This window comes from Rhyacophila brunnea, unplaced genomic scaffold (genome assembly GCF_057557595.1).
Source record: "Rhyacophila brunnea isolate RB1 unplaced genomic scaffold, BYU_Rbru_1.0 scaffold_2, whole genome shotgun sequence".
In the NCBI taxonomy this organism is placed as follows: Eukaryota; Metazoa; Arthropoda; class Insecta; order Trichoptera; family Rhyacophilidae; genus Rhyacophila; species Rhyacophila brunnea.
Window position 1 is genome coordinate 9,254,627 of NW_028232859.1, and position 21,930 is coordinate 9,276,556.

Below are 21,930 nucleotides of genomic sequence, written 5' to 3' on the forward strand. Positions count from 1 at the left end.
AATGTTGGCTGTACAAGTACAGCTCACCCTATTGTATTTTTTACATTACGTTTTATTCGTAAATTATATTAATTGTCATACTTAATATATTTATATATTACATATTATTGACCAGGGTTTGATTTTTACCAGTCTTCATTCGGACTTATTCTGCATTCTTTTTGACAACTTGCAACCCGAAACAAAATAAATAAGAATTCAATCCTCGCGTTTGTTGAATGTCGAGCGATGGTCCTTTAAAAATTAATTTCTAATAAAACAATAATCATAACATTCATAACTGTTACATATTGATTACATCGCTTAATAAAATATTGCGGGCATACTTATGTCAAAATTTCATTTTATTCTTTCCGTTTTGAGGGATTTTCTTTTTTTTTAAATCACCACACTGATAATTGAATTATTTACCGGAATTGCTATGTCAAAGACTGATACAGAATAATGACGAATAATTTAAAAAATTATAAATTGCGAATAGTCATAAAGAGTTACTTTGTTGTCATTAGTAATTGTTATTTAATCGCATTAGTTTTATTACGTCAACTCGAATAAAGAGCAATTCGTTTCGAAATGTTACCCATAAATTTAATTTTCATTAACTTTAAGAAGACTGGAGTCTTATATTGATAATTATTATTTCAATCCCTGAGTCGAATGATCTGGTTCCTTTATACGGCTCTCTTTATAGTATAAGAGATGACATGTTACATTTAATAATCTGTCGTTAACAAGTTGAATAATAAAAAAACATTATTAGAATTTGTAATTTTGGGAATGGTATTTTTGTGGTAATACGGTTTCATGCCTTGTTTGTTGTTCAACTAAACCCTGCAATATTTATAACATTTCGTACAGACTCTTTCTTATTACAAAGTGGCATTATTATTATAGTTTTGGATTTCTTAACAGACAAAAACCTTTAATTAGTATAAGAATTTAATACAAATACTGATCGGAAAAAACAAATAAAGATTCTTTCTTAAAATATTTCAATAGAATGTACTTAATCACTTGAACGTGCATTGGCCGGCTGAGTCTCCCATTTATAAGTAAACATGTAAAAGATTTCTGCGTTACCGAACAGATTGTGTAAATGAAATTTAATACAATTATCTATCATTAACTTTTCTTATACACGCTAAGAAACTACAGAGATTTACATATATATCTATATATATATATATAATATATAACAAGACAACAGTTTCCGCATTGAGTAAATTCTTTTTGATATTAATTTGGATTGAGGTCGATATGAGAGGAGAATAAATAAGGCTGATTGAATTGTTGGTGCCTGTGCTCGATTTTCCATTTGCTTAGTTTTTATATTATTGTAGAAAATTTGTAAATATAATGACAACAAAAAAATTAATCAGTTGAATGATTTTCAATGCTCAAATTTCGGAAAATATTAAATGCTAAATATACGTATATATTATAAATTTATACGTTCATTCAATTTGAGAGCTAGGTGAAAAAGTATCTAATTTGATTTTTTTTTTTTGGAATTGTGATAATTAATATCCCTTCAATTTTCATTTTGCATATGAGTTATGAAATAGAAAATTTAAATAGAAGAATTCATTATGTAATAAAAAATTATTATTTTTCACAGAACTTGTTGGTAATATTTAATTGTCAAATGAAAAGGTGTCGATTCTAGAGGTTTTATTTCAGATTGTTTGAAAACATTCCATATTGTATCATAATAGTATTAGGAATGTATGATGTTATGCTCACTGATTTGGTAAAAAAATAGAAAACGTTTTGATTCTGTTGCTAGTATAAATAAATGTTCTTAATGTTTGTAACTTCAGTTATTACCTTAATCCCAGATTTTTACTAAATAGTGTTAATATTTGTTTAAATTTTCACTATTCCACGATTTGTAGTTACGAAACAACAAATAAAATGTCTGCCATTTGAGAGAATGTGACGCAACGTCCATAGACGTTCGACATCGTATGTATGTTTTGTCACATCACGGTGATATGGATTTGAAATGTTGATCATTTGTAAATGCGACACGTCGTTGTTTCATAGCTGCATTTTGTAGCGTTACTAACTTGAATATCAAACCGATGAAAGAAAGTGTGCGTCCATTGTTTGTGATAAGATATATAATGAAAGACGTTTTGTAATCATAACTAAATAATTTAAAAGATATATATATATTATAATGTAGATGACAGAATAGATTTTCCTACTGAATATTTTTACACTGATCTGTTTAAATTTTTAATAAAAATGCTTTTTTTAAATCCACTGTACCGTTAATAATTAATAATAATTACTTTCAAATTTATAAGAATCCGAAGACAGAATAAATAAAAGTCTTCTTTGTACATAAATATAAGCTAATTTTAAAAGAGAGATTAGGTTTTGTTTAATTTAAATAGTTTGTTAATATACAAGGATAATTTTAATGTTTAAGTTAATTTGTACTATTTTTTCATTTTAAGTTTGTCATAAGTTGTATTTTAGTTTTGAATTTCATTATTGAACAATAGTGAAGTAGCGTGTAGGTTCTGTGTAAAAATAGTTATGTATTGTATAAAAGAAAATGTACCGTAAAATGGCGTATATGATGTAACATGTTATTAAAAATGTCTATTCTACAAATATTTTTATTTTTTATTTCATTGCATTACTCCAATCCCAATCCAACCTACATACGGAAAATGAGAAATATTTTGGCTGCTCTATGTCTCTGCGCATCTATTCTATAGACAAAGTGGCTACTGAGGGTAGTTTATCATATTTATGTATTGAGGTAGGTACCTATTACAATTGCTACAATAAGTTAGCCGTCTAAACTGTCGATCTCGCTCAAAGTTAACACAGCCAAGAAGCTGCTGTTCAAACATAGCACTCTTTGACAGTTCAGACTTAATTTATTGTAACAATTAACCGCCTCAATAGATAAATATGATAAACTACCCTCAATTGTATAGAATAGATGCGCTGGCCCCTAGCATGAATAACAAAAATGTATTATTTTGACACTTATAAAATAATATATCAATATGCTGTTGTGAAAATGGATATTATTCATAGAGATCCTTTTGAAGTCTGAAAGGAAAACGGTCTTGAGATAATTCATGAATATTTATATGTGTTAGCCTCCCTCACCTACACTGGACACAGGACCTACTGTAACTAGGCAAGATTACTTATTACTTTCAAGGGTTTAGATCATAGAGGTATTAAATAAAAAGAGGGGCAAGGAATCGGCTTTCTCGTACAACTGTATGAAGCAGGCCAACAATAGGCGACAACTTACGAGAAAATAGTGAGGTGATAAAAAAAATGCAGGGCATCACGGAGGATTTACTTTGGTATATATAACGTACCTGTATAATGTTAACGTGGAAAATTTGCCTCAAATTGATTACCAGCCTGTTTCACCATACTTGCCTGCTTCACCATACTTTCATATAACCTGCCGCCCCTAGGTTTAGATACAGCATATTATAGCACCTTAGTTAGTGGAATCTGTTACTGCTCAGGATGATATGATCGCAGGATGGATTTTGGTGAAAAAAATATTTTTTAGTTTATTTACATTTAGATGTGATTACATATGATTTCATTGACTGCAAACCTCATATTTATTTGTTTTTCATCACTCACGGCTTGCCGTAAGAGTTAGACGAAGCGTGAATCCCCAAGCAGGTTTTTTTTTCTTTAGAATTATTAATAACCATGTCCTTGCTATTTCGTACAAGGTGGTTGCTAGTAATTTTGTACAATCACAAACACCCAGGCTTTGAGAAAAAATACATAAATATTGTGTCCTCACCGGGATCGAACCCAGAACTCTAGGGTGGAAGGCCAGCGCTTTACGCACTGCACCACGAGAGCCGCCTAGTTGCAGAGGTTGCGTTGGATATGCTACATGCAAATCCAGAGGAGGTACCAGCAATCAGTGGCACAGGGTGGAGGTAGGCTGTTGAGATCCGAGAAAAATATAAATAGTGCACACTAAACTTTGTCAGTCATACTTATTTATTTTCATTTAACTAAGAATACAAATTGTACATGGTGGTTAATCTATAGAATTCAATTAAACACTGCCTAACCAAACCATAATAGATAAATATTGTGATATCTATAAAATATCTAAAATTATGTATGAGTTAATAAAAAAAGGGGAGATAAGTCTAAAACTACTTTTCAGTACATATTGGATAATTTGTTATTTCTGTGTGCAATTTACTAATTATTCAGAGGCCTTCATTTTTGTCTTTGTATGTATATACTGTCCAACACGATCTTCTTGGCTACGTGTTAAAACTGTGAACTAACTAGCTCCTACCATTTTCGATTATAGCGCCTTCCGGTTAGCGACGAGTTATCCACGTGTTAAAACTGTGAACTAAACAAGCTCCTCCTATTTATCGATGACGGCGACTTTCGGCTTGTGCCTAAATCTTCTTGTTGGACAGTAGGTAGTTAATTTTGCATATTCAACTAATTTTATAAATTTTAACTCTGGTCTACCCTTTCCTTTTGCGCACTGTTATTTACTCATTATTCTGATTTAAATTCATGTTGTCACCACCGAAAGGAGGGGGGGGCGTAGGATGCGCTGGACCCCCCCCCGGGATGATGTAACGGTCACCGTATCGTCTGCTGGCTTCTTCTTTCAGGGACATGCTTGTTGATTGACAATGCGGAATTACGGGCGAAAACAGGGCGTTTTATTGTTCGGAATACATTTACAGTAAAGTTATAGCGTATAAAATAGGTAAATTTAGCTGGAACGTCGACCGTGCGGCCGACGCAGCCAAGGGTTGCGGACCGAATGTCCTTTGTTTGTCCGCGAGGCTTCAGTCAACTCTCGAAAAACAACAAAAAAAATATCACAATCTGCAAAATTCTCTCACTGGAACTGACCAAGGGGCGCGCTTTTCAACCCGAAGCTTGTAGGTACTTGGGTTTCGAAGCATACCCTTCGCTGAGTCTGTGGCATTTCTGAGAATTTTCGCCTGGCTCGAAAAATTATTACCTACTTACTAGGTACCTAGTAGACTAGTAGGTATAATTAAAAAATATTTCTTTGCAAAGTACATCGCCGGAGTTTTGAAAGATGCGTGCGTATTCTTTTGAATTTTCACCGGCTGGCGAATAATTATTGCTAGACAAAATCGATCAGACAGTAGACATATTTTTACAGTTTAGAGTTAAGTCTAAAAATATACTAGGTATTGTATGGCTAGGAACTTTGCTTCCAATATTTATAAAATATAGGTAAGTATACGAATTTTAATATTGGTCAAAATAGGATGAAGGCTAATGTAGGTAATATTAAAAAAAATGATAATAATTATTACTTTAGGCATTTAACGTGTTGTGCTGAAGATTGTTTTAAGTTATCTAGGTAACTACAAAATCAATTGCTATTTAATATTTATTGGCTTTAAAATTACAGCTTGCTTGCATATTTAAAATTGAATAAGTATAAAATTTATAATAACGCTAGGTTTTACTTCGCTTGCTTCTAGAATTAATGTAGGTATAAAAAAATGCAGGATTTTACATACATTAAGGGCTAGAATGATTCTATTTGTTGAAGTTGCTATAGAAGGGTGACTATAAATTTTCATACATCTAGGCTTACAGGCTAGAAATTTCTGTGTCGTAGTCGATCTGCTCATGTATGCATGATCAGATCCGCCCAATGATAATTCAGGCCTCATGGCCTTGGATCCTCTGGAGATGCCATGGTTTAGGCGGTATCAATGTGCTTTTACCCAATTCGATTATTTACATCATATATGTAAAATTTAAATCCCTTTTGTGTTGGTTCACTTCTACAATCCTTTGAATTTCAGATACCTACCTAACATAAATATTCGCATTTCCTATAGCTTCTGACAAGTTGAAATGCGGATTTAAGGGGAACTAAAAAAATTACAATAGATCACCTCAGAGCCAATTTAAAAACAATTATGTATAAAAATAAATGAAAACACAATATTAAACAATTATAAATAACTTTATTTATCGGAATCTCCCTTACGATAGATACATTATAATTCAACCACCATCCTCAATATTTAAAATTACAGTGATAACTTTATTAAATAATCCTTACAGCAATTTGGAGTAAATATGTATTGTTTTTTTCCAATGGAAACTGCTCCGGAATCCGTAATTTCTAAACAAACCAAAACTTAACACGATCCACTTGTTTCTGTGTAATAGTAGGTTGGATTGTTTTTAGACCTCAAATGACCACGACCACAAAAACAATACAGTGAACTAGTATACCTATATTTACCCAAATTGCACTTTATACAACCATTTATGGCCGGTGTGTTTAGTGATTGATCATAACCATGGCCCCCACATCCTCAAGCGGGCTCCCAGGGAAGGATCATTGGCGGGCCCCCCTACCTAAGGTTAATGGCAGTCTGATGCTCTACAGTGGCGTTTTCCAAATGGTTTTCGAGGTCAAATAAAATTCAGTGCAGATTTTTTAACACACAAGAACCAAAAATTGCATCGCACAACCATATATTTTAAAATGGGAATAAGCCTGAAGTATAATACCGCAGGTGACTTTTTTACTACTTATTAGAACAGATTTAAGATGTGTGTTTATCTCATTTATCTAAGCCACGCCGGGCCCTTAGGTTAGAGCCCTGTCAGCCCCCCCCCCCCTTGTGGGGGCCATGATCATAACTCAAGAACTAGAGCGCTCGAACCAAATAATAATATAAACATTATAATATTATTGTATTACATCATTGAAACTGTACTGAATTTTTTTCCAAAGGAAAAACACACTTCACATTAATCATTTAATCTACAACAAAATGAACCACATTTTTAATTATATTTTGACAAGATGGGTCGCCACAAAATATGTGACGAATTCTATAATAAGGATTTATTAATTTAAATAATCTGTAGATTTTTCAAAACAATTTATATAAAAGCTAGTAGAAATATAAACGGATCAAATTGGAATGTAAAGGGATGATTTCGGAGATACTTTAAAGTTTTCACAACACGAAAAAAGTTAACAGAACAAAATAAATAAGACATTAAACAAAAGAATTTACATTCATAAATAATAAGGAATAATTAATTCCATCTAGCAGAATCGGATTTTTGGGGCGAAACGAGTACCTAATCGCGAGTGGAGAACTACAAGGTTCTAAGTGTTTGTCCTTCATAGTACTTCATTGTTGGATTTGTTTTCTCAAGGACGAACACTTAGAACCTTGTAGTATTGTATTAGGCTCGCGTAATGTTGTTGTTAGATTTTTGATGAATCTTTATTTTATTTTATGATTTCACTATGTATTCTTAGTGTATTAAACGCGAAATCCACATTTGAGACTATATTAATGATGCTATGATTACTATTAAGAGATGTGTTTGAATTCAATATGCCAACATTATTTGTGTTTCTTTGAAAATAACTAAAGCAACATTCCTCCGTGTGACAAGATTCAGATCCCTTAAAAACTCACATAAAAATAAACGAATCTTCTAAAAAATAAACGTTGTCATGTTATTTTTGAACAATAAATAATTAATGTAGTGATTTTATTTGATTACAATAAATGCGATCTGAATATGGATCTCTAAAAGGATCTGGGTTTTGGTATTACCATAATATGAACATTTTTGACATATTTTGAAAATGCTACAATCTAAACATATATCTGATATTATGGTATTAAAAAGATGTATGTTAGACATGCCCCATTCGGTGCTGTTATACATATGTACATATTCTACAATAATAATCAATCATATTTATAATCAACAAACAGAAATTCTTTCAGTTCTTAACTATTTAATCCTTCCTATGCCGCAATTAGTTAATTGATAGTTAACGTAAGAATTGGTGTAACTACGGTGCGGCTCGTAAAGACGTTTTCAGCAGTTAATCGGTTGAAATATTTTCTCATACAGGGTGAGGTAGAAAAAATTATTTTATAAATTTTCCAGTTGCCGTTCAATTTACCTTTGCCCACAATCTTTCAGAATGGCTATTTTGAATCCTATGACATCCATAAATACTAAGACAAAACCAAAAATTTAACGAATGTGTAGTTTTTTTTATATATACAGTTAAAACACTTTGTTTTTATTCTCCCGGTGCTTTAATCGAAAGTAGTCGACCAAATTGCAAATGTATCTTGGGATAATGAACCACTTGCGGAGGTTGCGCAGCCAAGAAAATCTCTTTCTACCTCTACTTTCTTGTCCATTATACTGAATGAATGAATCCTAAGCAAAATTGACTAAAATTCTCTATATAATATCAGTGACTTTGAATGACTCACACTTTACGAGTATTATAATTTTAAATATTAATAGAGAAATAAGAGAAGATTATATTGTTGTTAAATAATACTTAATAAATATAACAATAATCTATCTGTAAACATCTGGATATTGTAAAATTTATAATTATCCAAAGATTCTGCTGTGTGGGACACTAAGAGCGCGATGCAGAACTTTGCAACAAACACCATCCAGAGTTGCTAATTTATCTCAGCTTAGTTAGACGTGGCTTAACAGTATTTTAAATGGTTTCGTTCTGGGCCTTTCCGTAGATTTACTAGATGCTATATGACATATTATTATGTTTTGGATACTGTAGGTGACGTAATTTATGTTTGCCGATTAAATATAGGCGCGTATTTTAGGGACTTACACTCCTAAGTATGGTTCTGCATCGCACTCTTAGAAAGAATGAACATTAAGAAGTGCTTAACGTCGGTAATGCCATCGGGGCGATGGAGTGGTGGGATACCTACGACTCCGTTAGTCAGACGGAATAGAAAAGGACCCCCAGACTCTCGGCATGTCCCACCGGCGTTCCGGGGCAAAAGGGAGGGGATGATGGAGAGCAATGTTGGAGGTGGCCAGGGCCCACACCAGGCTGCAGCGCCATTAATAACAATGAACAGCGCAACAACTTAACCTTTAACATGCGCAGATGTGATTCCTTCTAGTGCGCAGGAATTCAGAAAGGCAAATGCGATTATTGTTACTGTAGTTATTCTCGACTGCAATCAAATCAAGCCTACTGTATCTCTCGCTCAGCGCTGCTCCGATTATGTCTTGTTTTCTGTCAAAACTATCGAACTTGACATCAATGTGGTATGTTTATAACGGCCTGTCTTTTATAGTGAAGATTTCTTAATACAAAAAATAGTATTTATGTGGTGTGATAACATAGTAAAATTTATATTTTTGTAAAGGACTGGAAGATTGTCCATTGACAATATCTTCATCTATAATAAATAAAATAAGAGGTCTTGTGAAATGATCTTCAAAAATCCCACAATCAAGCCATTTTGAGCTGGATATTGGCAAGAACAAACTGTGTTTATCTCATGTCACTAGAAAAATCATCAAACTGACAAATATTATGACACTTGCATAATTTTTCTCATCGATGCAATTAGATATATCTTTTACAGACACGTGTTTTTTAGCAACGTTCCAATCGAGCGGCAGTAGCGTATTTGTCTATTTAGTGACATTTTGCATGCCTGAAAAACAGGGCTCCTCGCCTGCGTACGAACTTCCATGTGCATACAAAATGTACAGGTCTAGACATACGCGCATTTGAAGCGCTGCTAAATGTCAGTGTGTGCGTAAGAGAGCATTAAGAATAGCCCTATTTTATGGTTGGGTTTAAAATTAAGTATATATTAACTATCTTTATTAGGCCGTAGGATACGAAATAGCCTTCCAGAGCAGCATGTTGTCTCGAGACAGCTTTGACGAAATTTGGCGTGTTTGAACAAAAATTTTGTCAGTCCTTATAAAACCCAGAAATATAAAACGATGACGAGTAATAATATACCCCCGACGGCACCTTTCACGTACATGGACTTAGTGTTTAAATATGTGGCATCTTTTTTATACTTCTGTGACAGCATTGACAAATTTTGAGTCTTCGTATCAAGCTCTGCAACAAATTCAAAAACAAAAATATTTAAATTCAGTTTATTTATAACGGTGGCAAAGAATAGAGGCAGTATGTGGAGATCTGACATAAATAGTGTAATATAATATTTACTTTCATTGAATTTAGAATACAAATCGCGAGTGGAGAACTACAAGGTTCTAAATGTTTGTCCTTGGAGAAACAAAAGTAACAATGAGGCAGCTTAGAATACTACTTCATTGTTGGGTTTGTTTTTTCAAGGACGAACACTTAGAACCTTGTAGTATTCGGCTCGCGAAATAGCAGATGGTGATGGATAGTTTTTAAAATTCAATTAAACCCCTATCCCAATTGGTAAAGCACATTTCGTCATTGAAACCTGAAAATTGTGGAATTCCAAAAATACTACTTTACAGGAGAGACAAAAGACATTGCGGTTTCGTATACAAATATAAGGTTGTGGAGCTAAATCATCCATGATTTAACAATGTAAAATTTTTTTGGGAATTTCATCATTTACAAAACGGGAAGATATTAACAACGGCCACAAGATGGCATTCAAAATTAATTTTCGATTAAAACGGAGTTACACATTTTTCTAGTTTCAATGACGATTTGTATTCTTAGTTCAATGAAAACAAATAAGTATGACCGACAAAGTATAATGTGCTCTATTTATGTTGGATCTCCACAGCCTACCTCCACCCTTCACCACTGATGTATGGATTACATTGATTTTGAGGGAATGCAATTTTGTTGGCTTTTCTAAGTGCGTATTAAATCATTGTCATGCTTCTACATTATTCTACTATCAATATATACAGTAAGTATATAATACTGTTATAGTATGTCACAATCTGTTAAAATATTGATTAGGTAATGGAATATTATTGATGATGGTAACATATTGCTCCAGTAAACATTATATTATGTAATGGGAGAAGACTTCCATCATCAAAATACTGCAAGATAGAAAATAATCTTATTATCTCAAAGACAATACGCCACCTGATAACACTGCTCCACGTTGCAAGACATCGTCAATATTCTGCACCATGATCCTCTGAACATCCTGCAGCTGTGGAGCCAGAGCAGTCATGTTCCTTCGCGCTCGCCCTCCATCTGCAAACGCCCTCCGAGCTTTTTGGATGTAAGTATCGAATTCAATGAATGTGTACGGCCTCGTCACTGTATTTACCTGAAATAGAGTGAAGGAAAAGTTAACATACAAAGGAACCCTGGTTTTACACGCTAGGAATTCACGTTTTCTCGCTATTTGCGTGTACGTTTCTCCAGTCCCGTTTCATATTAGTGCATTTTAATTCACGGATTGATGTTTTTATTTTCTGCAATTTACGTCTGAAATATTAATAATTACAAGATAAAAAGAACTTTTTATATACCACGTTTTTAAATTTTCTGTTGAATCATATAAACTTGACAATTCTATGTATTAATTAATACTTTTTTTGGACTTGATAGAAATACTGAATAAAATATAGAACACTGAAATATCATTTTGATGTTTCATATTGATTTCCATAGTAACACACGTATATGTTAATAATTTAGTTTCTAGACCCCCTTAGCAACCAATAATAGTACGAATAATATGATTTTTTTCCGAAAAAATAACTTTCCATACAAAACAGAATTAACTGAAAATGAATTCAATTCCACTTAAAGATAGTTAAAAGTATTAAAAGAATGCATTGTAATCATGTTCTGATTCTAAAAGTTTCAAACGTCTAACTAGTCGGGAAGCTAGTTAAAAATCTTCAATCGTCCAATACTGGACAAACAAGAAAAAATTTGTACTGGACAAACAAGAATAATAAAAACTAATGCTATAAACGCTAATAAAAACGTGGTAAAAATACAATTCAATTTTGATGTGAAAATAAAATTGAAAATCCAATTTTTTTGATGATGTAATGCAATGTAAGGCAATTATTAAAATGAAGTCCAGACGCATGTGTGCATATATATTAATAGACATGTCTGTAGTCCAAGACCAAGGTTACACAATGCAATCAAATAAGTTTTTTTGTTTACACCCGTTCAAATGAACGCCTCGGCAAAGAAAAGCATTGCCAATTCAAGAGAAGATCAACATTCTCCAAAAGGTTGACAATGCTGCAAACCAATTTGTATGCTTTTTCAATTTTTAATAACCCCAATACCGCCTTTATTTTTTTTGTCAGTCCATTCAAAACGTAAAATCAGAAGTCAAAAGATATAACTAGGTACAATTTTTGCACCTGAATGCACCATAATATGGTATATTATATCTCCGCACAGTGGATGTTACATTGACGCACGTTTTTGACATGTTCGCCAACAAGCGCCCACATATCATGCAATCCAAATTGGAATTCCTTAGAGGCCTGGACCATGTACATAGGATGAACAAGTCACGCACAGGACAAACCAAGGTAAAGGAGTAGTGTTGCGTGATGGAATGACTGGAGAGAAGTGGCTTTGGACAGACATTTAATTTAATTGTATTAATTATTATTATTATTTATATTATTTTTAACACTACAACAAGCCATGAGGCCCAATAACAGTACGCGAGTGGAGAACTGCAAGGTTCCAAGTGTTTGTCCTTGGAGAAACAAAAGTAACAATGAGGCAGCTTAGAATACTACTTCATTGTTGGGTTTGTTTTTTCAAGGACGAACACTTAGAACCTTGTAGTATTCGGCTTGCGAGTAGTGTAGAATTGCAAATGCCCAGACTGCATAAATATATAGTGACCTCATCGGGAATTGAACCCGAAGCCCCCCCGGGTGAGAGGCCAACACCTTACGCACTGTACTATGACGTTCGACATGGATGAAGGCAGATGCTGGATGAGGCCACGGCCCACATAAGGTTATAGTGCATCGAAGAAGATCTTATCGTTGATATATAAATAAATAAATGACATATTACTATACACTCACCCGTTTTCCATATTGATTATGAAATTCTTGGGAGATGTCTTCAAGAAAACTGTAGGCGAGACGTTTGCTAAAGTTCTTTTCACACAATACCAAGTAACAGATGTCATTTTCGATAAGATAACTGAAATATACAAGGTACAATACATACTATTATTAATTTACAATTTCTGGGTATGCATCTACAACATTAAATCAAGCGACATATAATTTTAAAAAGCGATTTATAAAAAAAAATGTAAGCCAATTTTTTTTACATTTACTACCAAATATTAAAGTTTCATGCATTCTGTTATGCATCAATAACTGTGCGACAAAATATTGAATTAGGAATAATAATGATGTGTTATAAATTATAGAGATTAAATGGCGGAAAAAAATATTACAGTTAATAAATTAATTATCCATATATAATTTCTTTTCAAACTTTTTCTGCAATGGAACACTTCGCAAATCCTGATATTTTAACGGAACACCTTGATTATTTTGTAGGGTAGGTAAATAATACATTAAACAATAATTATTATCTTTTTAGTTGGTACAGTAACACTCTCAGTAATCCGCTGCTCGATTATCTGACAACTAGGGATTCCAATCCCGGGATCCCAAGCTATTTTCGATACCTATGAATCCCGGGATTGATAAACATAATCCCGAAACATTCGGGATTGATTTTTTTATCAATTGTTATGGAAAATAAAATAAAAACGAAAATATAACAGAAAAAAATCTTATAATAACAAATAACTACATTAGAAATAAACTGAGTTTGAATGAAGTTTGATTAATACCCATGTGTAAGTTGACGATTCATTTTATTTTTTCACATAAATCAATAAAAATGAGAAAGATTGGAAAAAACAATGCTTCGCACTATTAACAAAGTAATTCCACCATGATCTCATACGTTTTATGGCAGTTTCATATTTGGCTGACTAATTAGATTTATGAAGCGGAAAGGCCACAAGTACACCATGATTTGCTTTACTATTTTAAATCTCGCTAATCCATTCATTAAGTCTTTACTATCAGAAACAGCAATCTCATATTAAATTCACATTATTATTTATATTACAATATTATTTACTCCATTAAACTTACGTATTTCCAAAATTGAATGTATACAATATTAACAATAAATGTCTTAAATAGTATAAATTATACTACAATTATTTTTGACCGATTTCAAAATCGTATCAATGTTATTTGTAAATATAAAAATTTTATATTAACAATGGAAAAAAATGCCAATCCCGGGATTTCAATATGACAATCCCGGATCAGAATTTTGGCTCGGGATTGGATTCCCTACCGACAACTACTATAAACCGCCGTTATTTTTACTAGTTGAAAGCACAAAATCAAGCTCTATAATTCGCCGGTATTCGATTGTATAATTCAGTAGTCCGCCGCGAACAAGTATACAACGCAGATGAGACGGGTTTATTTTGGAAACTTCTCCTTCGTAAAACATACGTTCATCGCGAAAAAAGTAATGTACCAGGGAGGAAAGTGCCCAAGGACCGCATCACAATTATGCCGTGCTCCAATGCAACCGGGACACACAAAATGAAGCTTTTGGTAATAAGGAAAGCCAGGAATCCTAAGCCATTCAAGTATATGTGCCGCACAGAACAACTGGTTGCGTCAAGTGATTTACTATTTAACATTTAGTTAATAAACTTAGTTTATAAATATGTATAATTTAGAAAATACTTGATTTTGAATATAAATAAAACCGTGATTTGCTGGTACAAATTTTAAAAAAAAAAAACTATTTTTACGAAATACCTGTTTTAATTTTTACCATATTTTTTATGTATGCACTATAATCCGTCGCTTTCACTAATTGGACACTTGTCTGGATTTTGGGGTGGCGGATTAATGAGAGAGTACTGTACTTTCGTAATTATTTTTAAAACATAACACATAAAAATATAAGTGAATGAAGTTTTTAATGACTTTGATGATTTTGCGTCCATGTATTGCAAATCTTCTTGATATCAGGCACAATATTAGAAAGTTGAATTCTTAAATCTGGTGTGGCGTCAAGCCTGTTCCTGAACTTGTGACTTCATTGCAGCATAAGATAATCCTGGTTCGCATAAATATGTCGTAGTAAACAGAAGTACAACGATAATAGCTTGTTTTGACACACTGAGCTACTTTTCTGATAAATTCACCCAGAAATCATTTAATGACTGATCTTTTTATTTTTGTTTTAAATCAGTCACTGATTAAATCAATTAGATTTTCATAATCATTTGCACTTAACCCTAGTGGCTTAGCTGTTACGGAAAATGGATTCCAAACCCAGGAATCGTCCTTTTCGGAAAATATTCTTCAACACGTTTATCAAATATGTTCCAAAATATGTGTGTGCAACCAGTCCTGCGCCATCTGTAGATTAACCCATTTCTAATGCTTATTCACTGCAAAGTCCAAGTCGATGAATTAACTTTTTCTCTATGCCAGTAGAAATATCTTCGATGCGTCGTGAAACAGTATTATTTGATACTTGTACTGCATGTATTTTTAGCAGCCGAACTCGGCATATAAAGCCATGTCAGGAACATAATTTGGGAAACCCTGCTCTAGAGTATCTGAATTGTCGAAAGCAAAAACTGTTCCAGGCCATTGAAACGCCTATGAGTAATAGTGAGTACACACTTTTCAAGTAAGTATGTATGTAGGTACCTTGTAAAATGAGTTTTTGGTTTGGGAAAATATATTGTAGATAATATATGAAAAAATTTGAAAACAAACCCTCCTTTTAATTTCCAGTCAATAATGATCTTAGTTATTTACAAGTAAGTATTTACGAAACTTACTGAAATAAATATGGGCCAGATTCAATTGAGCATCTAGTCGGCGATTGTGGTCCTATTTTTCTAAAAAGCAACTTGGCTTGATTTTGATATTCCAGAATTCCTTTGCCAGACTGTAAAAAATGTAGAAATATATTATATACCTAGTTTGGATTTTTAAAGTATCATTATAGTACCTATGTATGTATTTGAAATTATATTAATAAATGTTAACCAATTCGTAGGAGATCGACAATGGTTTCATGTTAAGTTTACAGTTTTTAAACGTAAGATAAATGATCAAAAGTAATTATAAATACTCAAGAAGCAAGACTAAAGTAGTCTGGTACAAATAATTACCTGCTCATCTTCTTGCATAGTGGCTGCCAGTGGAAGCCCGTCCACAACTCGAGCTATCATCGTCATTAAAACCATTTTTATATGTATTCAAAAACTACTTTAATGCCGAACATAAATAATTTTCCCTTGAACGGTTCGGCAAGAGAATAAAATAACAATTCTATGAAAATTACAAAATACACGTCATGTCAAAATACACGTCACGACACGACGCCGTCGGTAAAACAGATTTCTTCGATTCGATGACTTGTTTAATAATGTTACCTTTCACATACTAATATTGCCTTTAATGATAGAAATATAATCACGTATGGGATACTCAAACATAGATGACACTTCGCAAGACGAAAATGTTTTTTTCACCAAACGGGCAACGGCAAAAGACAAATTATTGTGACTAATTTTTAATTTAACTACGGGCCAATGCTTCAAACCCTAGGTCCTATATCTTCCAACATTTATTTTTATTAAATAGGTAGGTAGGTACAAAGAGATTGTCCAATCTCTTTGGGTAGGTAGGTGTATCATTGTAATACCTACGTATTTAAACTTGTAGTTTTCATGAAAACTATAATTTATAAAACAAAAGGTATAATTATTATAAACTACAATTATTCTACACTAATAAATTCATTTATTACGGTATAAAACCAGTGTACTGATCGCACACGGGGAATAATAGTGGCACAAGTCGAATAACCTGTTTTTTCAGGAGAGCAGTTTGAATATTGTATGTTTGTGTGTTAAATCAGTTTATTATAAATTTCAAAATATTTTTGCATCAAAATGTGGGAACTAGGTATTAGATTAGGTTACAAATCTGAATTTTTTTTTTTTTTTTTATATTTTAAGGGTATATAAGACAAAATTCGAGTTTGTGCCATTGTTATTGCCAAAATATTATCAAAATTTTAACTTATGTCTCCGAACAATATAATTATGAAACATGATATTGTTAAAATATAATATAAATAAAAGCCAATTTGTAAACATTTTTATTTAAACCAAATACTTATAAACAAAATAAAAATAAACCTTTTTTCTTATTACAAAGTTGCTTACGCTTATAAATTAAAAATTGTCAATGAAAATTATTATTGAAACAAGTAGGTCATCAGCATAATTTCAAAATAGCTGGAGAAACATTTTAATTATAAGAAACAATAGTTTATACTAATGAACCACAACATTGAAAAAAATATAGAATAAAGTCAATAATACATAATAACGAGGAAATCAATTATCATCAAGAATATTATCAACCCTATCAGCATCGGTAGAAGTGGAAGCTTTCAAATTTTTGTAAAACTGATGATAGTGACTTGGAATGAGTTGTGCTTCGAATAGAGACCATAGATTTTAAAAGACATTCGCAAGAATAGAGGCACAACTTTATATAAGCGTGAAGTTGGCACACTTGCGTCATCTGGTTTTGAATTTTATCGGCATTAACAATGGCACAATGATCATTGTGCCACTATTTCTGCTTGAATTTAAGTAAAATTTTATAATATAATAATGATAAAATTGCTTTTAAGGTCACCATTATATTTTTAAGAATTATGCCGCTGTTTGTGCGGATAGAAATGATATCTAGGAACATTTCTGCATACTTAACTAAAAAATGTCAAATTTGGACTTCTGCCACTATTATTCCCCGGGTTCGAGATGACAACACCTGATAACTCGAATTTTTGACGAAATTGAGTTATCACTATATTCAGACTCCTCTCGCTGAGATCTATAAGATGACAAAACCCAATATATCGTAGACCCATTAGTATTGGAGTTATGAGCGTTGGCATTTTGTTATATCCCCAAAAAGTTGACAGATGCTTATAAAACAAAATATCTCATTTTGCCATCTTTCGTTCCCAAGGTTTGAGTGAAATGTATAATATGACAAAACATAGTATGTATCTGCCAATACTGTGATTTTGCCATCCGATATTTTGTTTGCTAATATCATGGTAGGTATTATAAGATGACTAAGATGACAAGATGGTTGGAACTAACGATGAATCAGTAGGATAAAGAATACCCTAATAAATTTACTAGAGGAATACTCTCATAGGTAACGTAGTTTTAAAAATACCTCTCTCTCTCTCTATAATAATATATACCAGCAGGTGCAAATAATGATCTGGAAGTCGGTGTAAGAATTAATTGTCCAGAAAAATCCGTCGAATCTGATCCTCGAACGTCAGTTAGTGATGCTGTATTAACAGAATGATACTACAACAATTATTCATTCTGACAAATTCATCGCCAGCTGGCTTTCATGGACAAGATTTAAGAGGAAGACATCCACAACAAAACAAATTGGTTTATGAACGCGTCCAGATCGAGGCATTTAAAAGAAAGCGTCCTAAACACGAGAACCATTACTCCTGTGAAGATGTTCCTATTTAAATATGCTTACCATGTCATTTAAATATTAAAATTATGTAATGGTGAATATAAAACAATGAAGTTGGAAAATGGAAGTGTGAAAACTGCATATTATGGTGTATTTAACAAAACGGGTTTCAAATTCAATAAACCTTATGTGGATACATATAAGGCGATGAATATATTACATGTAAACGTTATATATCTATCAAAGATGCAAGGAATGAAAGCTCCAAATAACCCAATGCACATTTTTTTCATTGATGCACATAAAGGTTATTACAGTAAATCAGGAGATAAAACTACAGCTAAGGAAAGATTAAACCAACTAGTTATAGTAAGTTTAAACTATGCCTGCTAGGTATTATCCACAAATATTGTGTACCTACTATACAAGATTATGGTTTGTGTACAATTTAACTACCGTCAAAACTGGTAACATTGCCCGCTTTTTTGATAAAAAGTTATTTATCGACACATATAGTGATGTATATTGGTAAACAGCTAGGTATGAAGTTTGAAGGATTGTTTACATGTTATTGCATGAAAAACTGGTTTTTATACTATTATCGTGCCATAATACCATTTTTTAAAAATGGGCAAAATAAACCAAACTTCGGGTAACTTTGCCCACGACTATTTAATGTACTATTTCAAGACTTATGGCTGTTTATTTAAAATACTCGATTTTGTGCAGGGTCTAGTTTACGTGGTAGCTTATATTACCATTAAATTCAGAGTGGTATTCTTAAAATCCATCTTGGGTAAAGTTACCAAAGGTACTTTGAAACTTTTCATACAAATGACTAAAACATCACAGGGTTAGCAAAAAATAAAAATGATAGTGTGTTATTTTTTCAGATTTATTTAAGTACCTACATACACCTTTTTGAAAAAAGAATTATGTACTAATTATAGGGTACATACAAAACTTAAAATTATATTAGTTTAGCTGAAAATCAAACAATAAAATTGTCCTATAACAACATATTCTATTTATATTTTGACATATTTGTTTGAAATATCAATAGACCCCTCCGAATCTGAGGTTCTGGCATAATTTTCACAATTTCAAGTACCTATATTAACAACCGAAATATCCTTATCTCTGGGCCAAAAAATGTGTCAGTATTTTGGCTTCTTTCTTAAAAAAAATTGCAGTTTCACTGTTTTCGGCAACTTTTAAAATTTGACCCATATTGAATTTTTCGCTTTTAACAGTTAAAAACTTTACCAATGCATACATCTCAGGTTTAATACTATTAGAATTGCATATTTTTACTTAGCATTCCTCATTTTTATCAACAATTCAACAACAACAATTCTAGCTCATCTTCTGTTTAATCGTCTGATTGTTCTGAACTATTACTGTCATAACATGTATGACTTATTTCGGCGTATTGACTATAAATTTAGAATAGTTTTACGGGGATTCTGAATAATTGTATTGTTGTTTTTATTTAATAAAACGCAATTTTTTATATATATATATATATATATATATATATATAGTACTTATTCCACTTAAATTAATATATTAGGACCGGTTTCGTCCGCCTCAGTGGGACATTTTGAGTTGAAAATGTCCCACTGAGGCAGACGAAACCGGTCCTAATATATTAATTAAAGTGGAATAAGTACTATATATAAAAAATTGCGTTTTATTAAATAAAAACAACAATACAATGCAGTTCCACCATGAATTGACAGTTAACAAAATAAAAGAAATTCTGAATAATTGTGTTTCTGTATCACGGGACGTCATCTTTTTACTTGCAACCAGTTCCGTTGCAATACACAGCGTTTCATAGTTTTAGTTATTTTATGGTCTCGCTCCTAGTTTTCTGCGTTCTCTTTTCATCTTATTCACGGCTGGTGTGGTGTTATGACTTCCATTCGGAAAATAAAGTAAATAGTAAAATCTAATTTATTGCAAACACATTCATAAACATTGGCTAACCAATCTACATTATTGCACTATTACTTAAAAATATTATAGTTGGCATCAACAAGGATGATTTTTCGTGCTTTTACGTACTTTTCGTGCTTTGTACAACATGCTTTTTCGGCGGGAAAGGGCGTCCAGCATAATAGTGCTTTGGAACTATTGGTAAGATTTCCCAAGAAGAAAATATAGGCCATACCTTCGAAAAATGCAATAATTCAATTGTAATTGTGATCTCAGTTATATATTTTACCACACACTCAACATTTTACTCACCTGACTTCCATAGTTTAGATGTATAATCAAAAGTTTGACACAAGAGCAGACGGACACCAAAACAGTAGTTTACTTCTGAGTAGGATATTTGGATTTTAAATGAAGTTAGCGGGAAAAATGGTATCAGTGTAGCAAGTAAACAAATATATTTTGCCATAGATATTTGGTCGACTTTATTTGAAGATGCCTTGTCGGGTAAAATCACTTTTTTGTCCGACTAAATCTTCTGGGTAAAGTTACCATGGAAGGGCAATGTTACCAGTTGTGACGGTACCTATTAGAGAATGTTCTTCTCAAGAATTCTCCGAAGGTTATAATGTGGCACGAATCAACCAGTGGAGAGGTTCTAATGACATCGCTTATTTAAGAAAATCATGAATCTTTCACCTGAAATCAAACACGTTGTCACATACTCAGATGCTTCAGATGGACAGAACAGAACTATTAATGTGGCATGTATGTTTACTTATGCATTATAAAAAATACCTCGCTGAAGAAGCTGATTGACCAAAAATTCCTTCTATCCTGTCATACTTCGAATGTGATAGTGACCATTCAAGAATAGAGATAGCAAAAAAAGGTTGACGACAAGAACTTAAAAAATATGGTATTCCGGGATTTATTTCAATTTGTAAGAGTGGCCAGAGATCGGAAGCCGTTTGAAGTGATAAAAATGTCCCAAAATACTTTGATGGCAATGAACTTGAGGGCAATACGTAGAAGATATTGTTAAGGATTAAAATATAAAAAATATATAATGATTTAACCTTTTCTTTATAATATTAGTATATCTACCTGTAAGAACATACCTAATATTGAATTCATATTATTTCATAGAACGGAAAATTCTCATTAGGAATTATTTTTGCAACCCTCTGAAAATATTTGAATTGGCATCAATGTCTCAATCGTCTGTGTTAATATGTATCTATGTAACATTTTTAATTAGTGTCAAGCATTAAACATACCTATATATTTTTAAGCTATTTTTTGAAGTTTTATTATCCAATTACCTCACATATCATGTTAGTTCATCTTACCATATAATTACAACATATTGGAACATAAGATGACAAAACATGACAACTTGTAAAATCTGGAAAATCTTTTTTTCTACCAAACGCGGAGAATCAAAATTTTGAAATACTTATTCTATATCTAAAACTCATTTAAAATCCATCGTTACATTATAATATTATTTTCAAAAGACATATTCGTCAGAAAGATTCAAACAATCTCGAAATTTAAGACAGCCTCCTGCACAATTAACAAAAG

At 32.3% G+C, this 21,930-nt stretch overlaps 1 protein-coding gene across 1 annotated transcript; it reads right to left on the reverse strand.

Annotated features, from left to right (window-relative positions):
- Positions 1-8,454: 8,454 nt before the first annotated feature.
- Positions 8,455-16,276, reverse strand: Sec22 (vesicle-trafficking protein SEC22). The gene is made up of 5 exons (XM_085946475.1): positions 16,044-16,276; positions 15,708-15,817; positions 12,880-13,000; positions 10,940-11,129; positions 8,455-9,952 (listed from the first exon to the last, which is right to left on the reverse strand). Exons 1-5 carry the CDS (start codon positions 16,116-16,118, stop codon positions 9,804-9,806), a joined length of 645 nt encoding a protein of 214 aa, XP_085802601.1. The 5' UTR covers positions 16,119-16,276; the 3' UTR covers positions 8,455-9,803.
- Between the last annotated feature and the right edge of the window lie 5,654 nt (positions 16,277-21,930).

Excerpts from the sequence above, each read along its gene's own strand:
- Sec22 (XM_085946475.1), bottom strand. The coding sequence starts at position 16,118 with ATGGTTTTAATGACGATGATAGCTCGAGTTGTGGACGGGCTTCCACTG. Across the intron at positions 13,001-15,707 it reads TCTGGCCCATATTTATTTCA|TTATCTTATCGAAAATGACA; the intron begins GTAAGTTTCGTA and ends TGTATATTTCAG. Across the intron at positions 11,130-12,879 it reads ATAATCAATATGGAAAACGG|GTAAATACAGTGACGAGGCC; the intron begins GTGAGTGTATAG and ends ACTCTATTTCAG.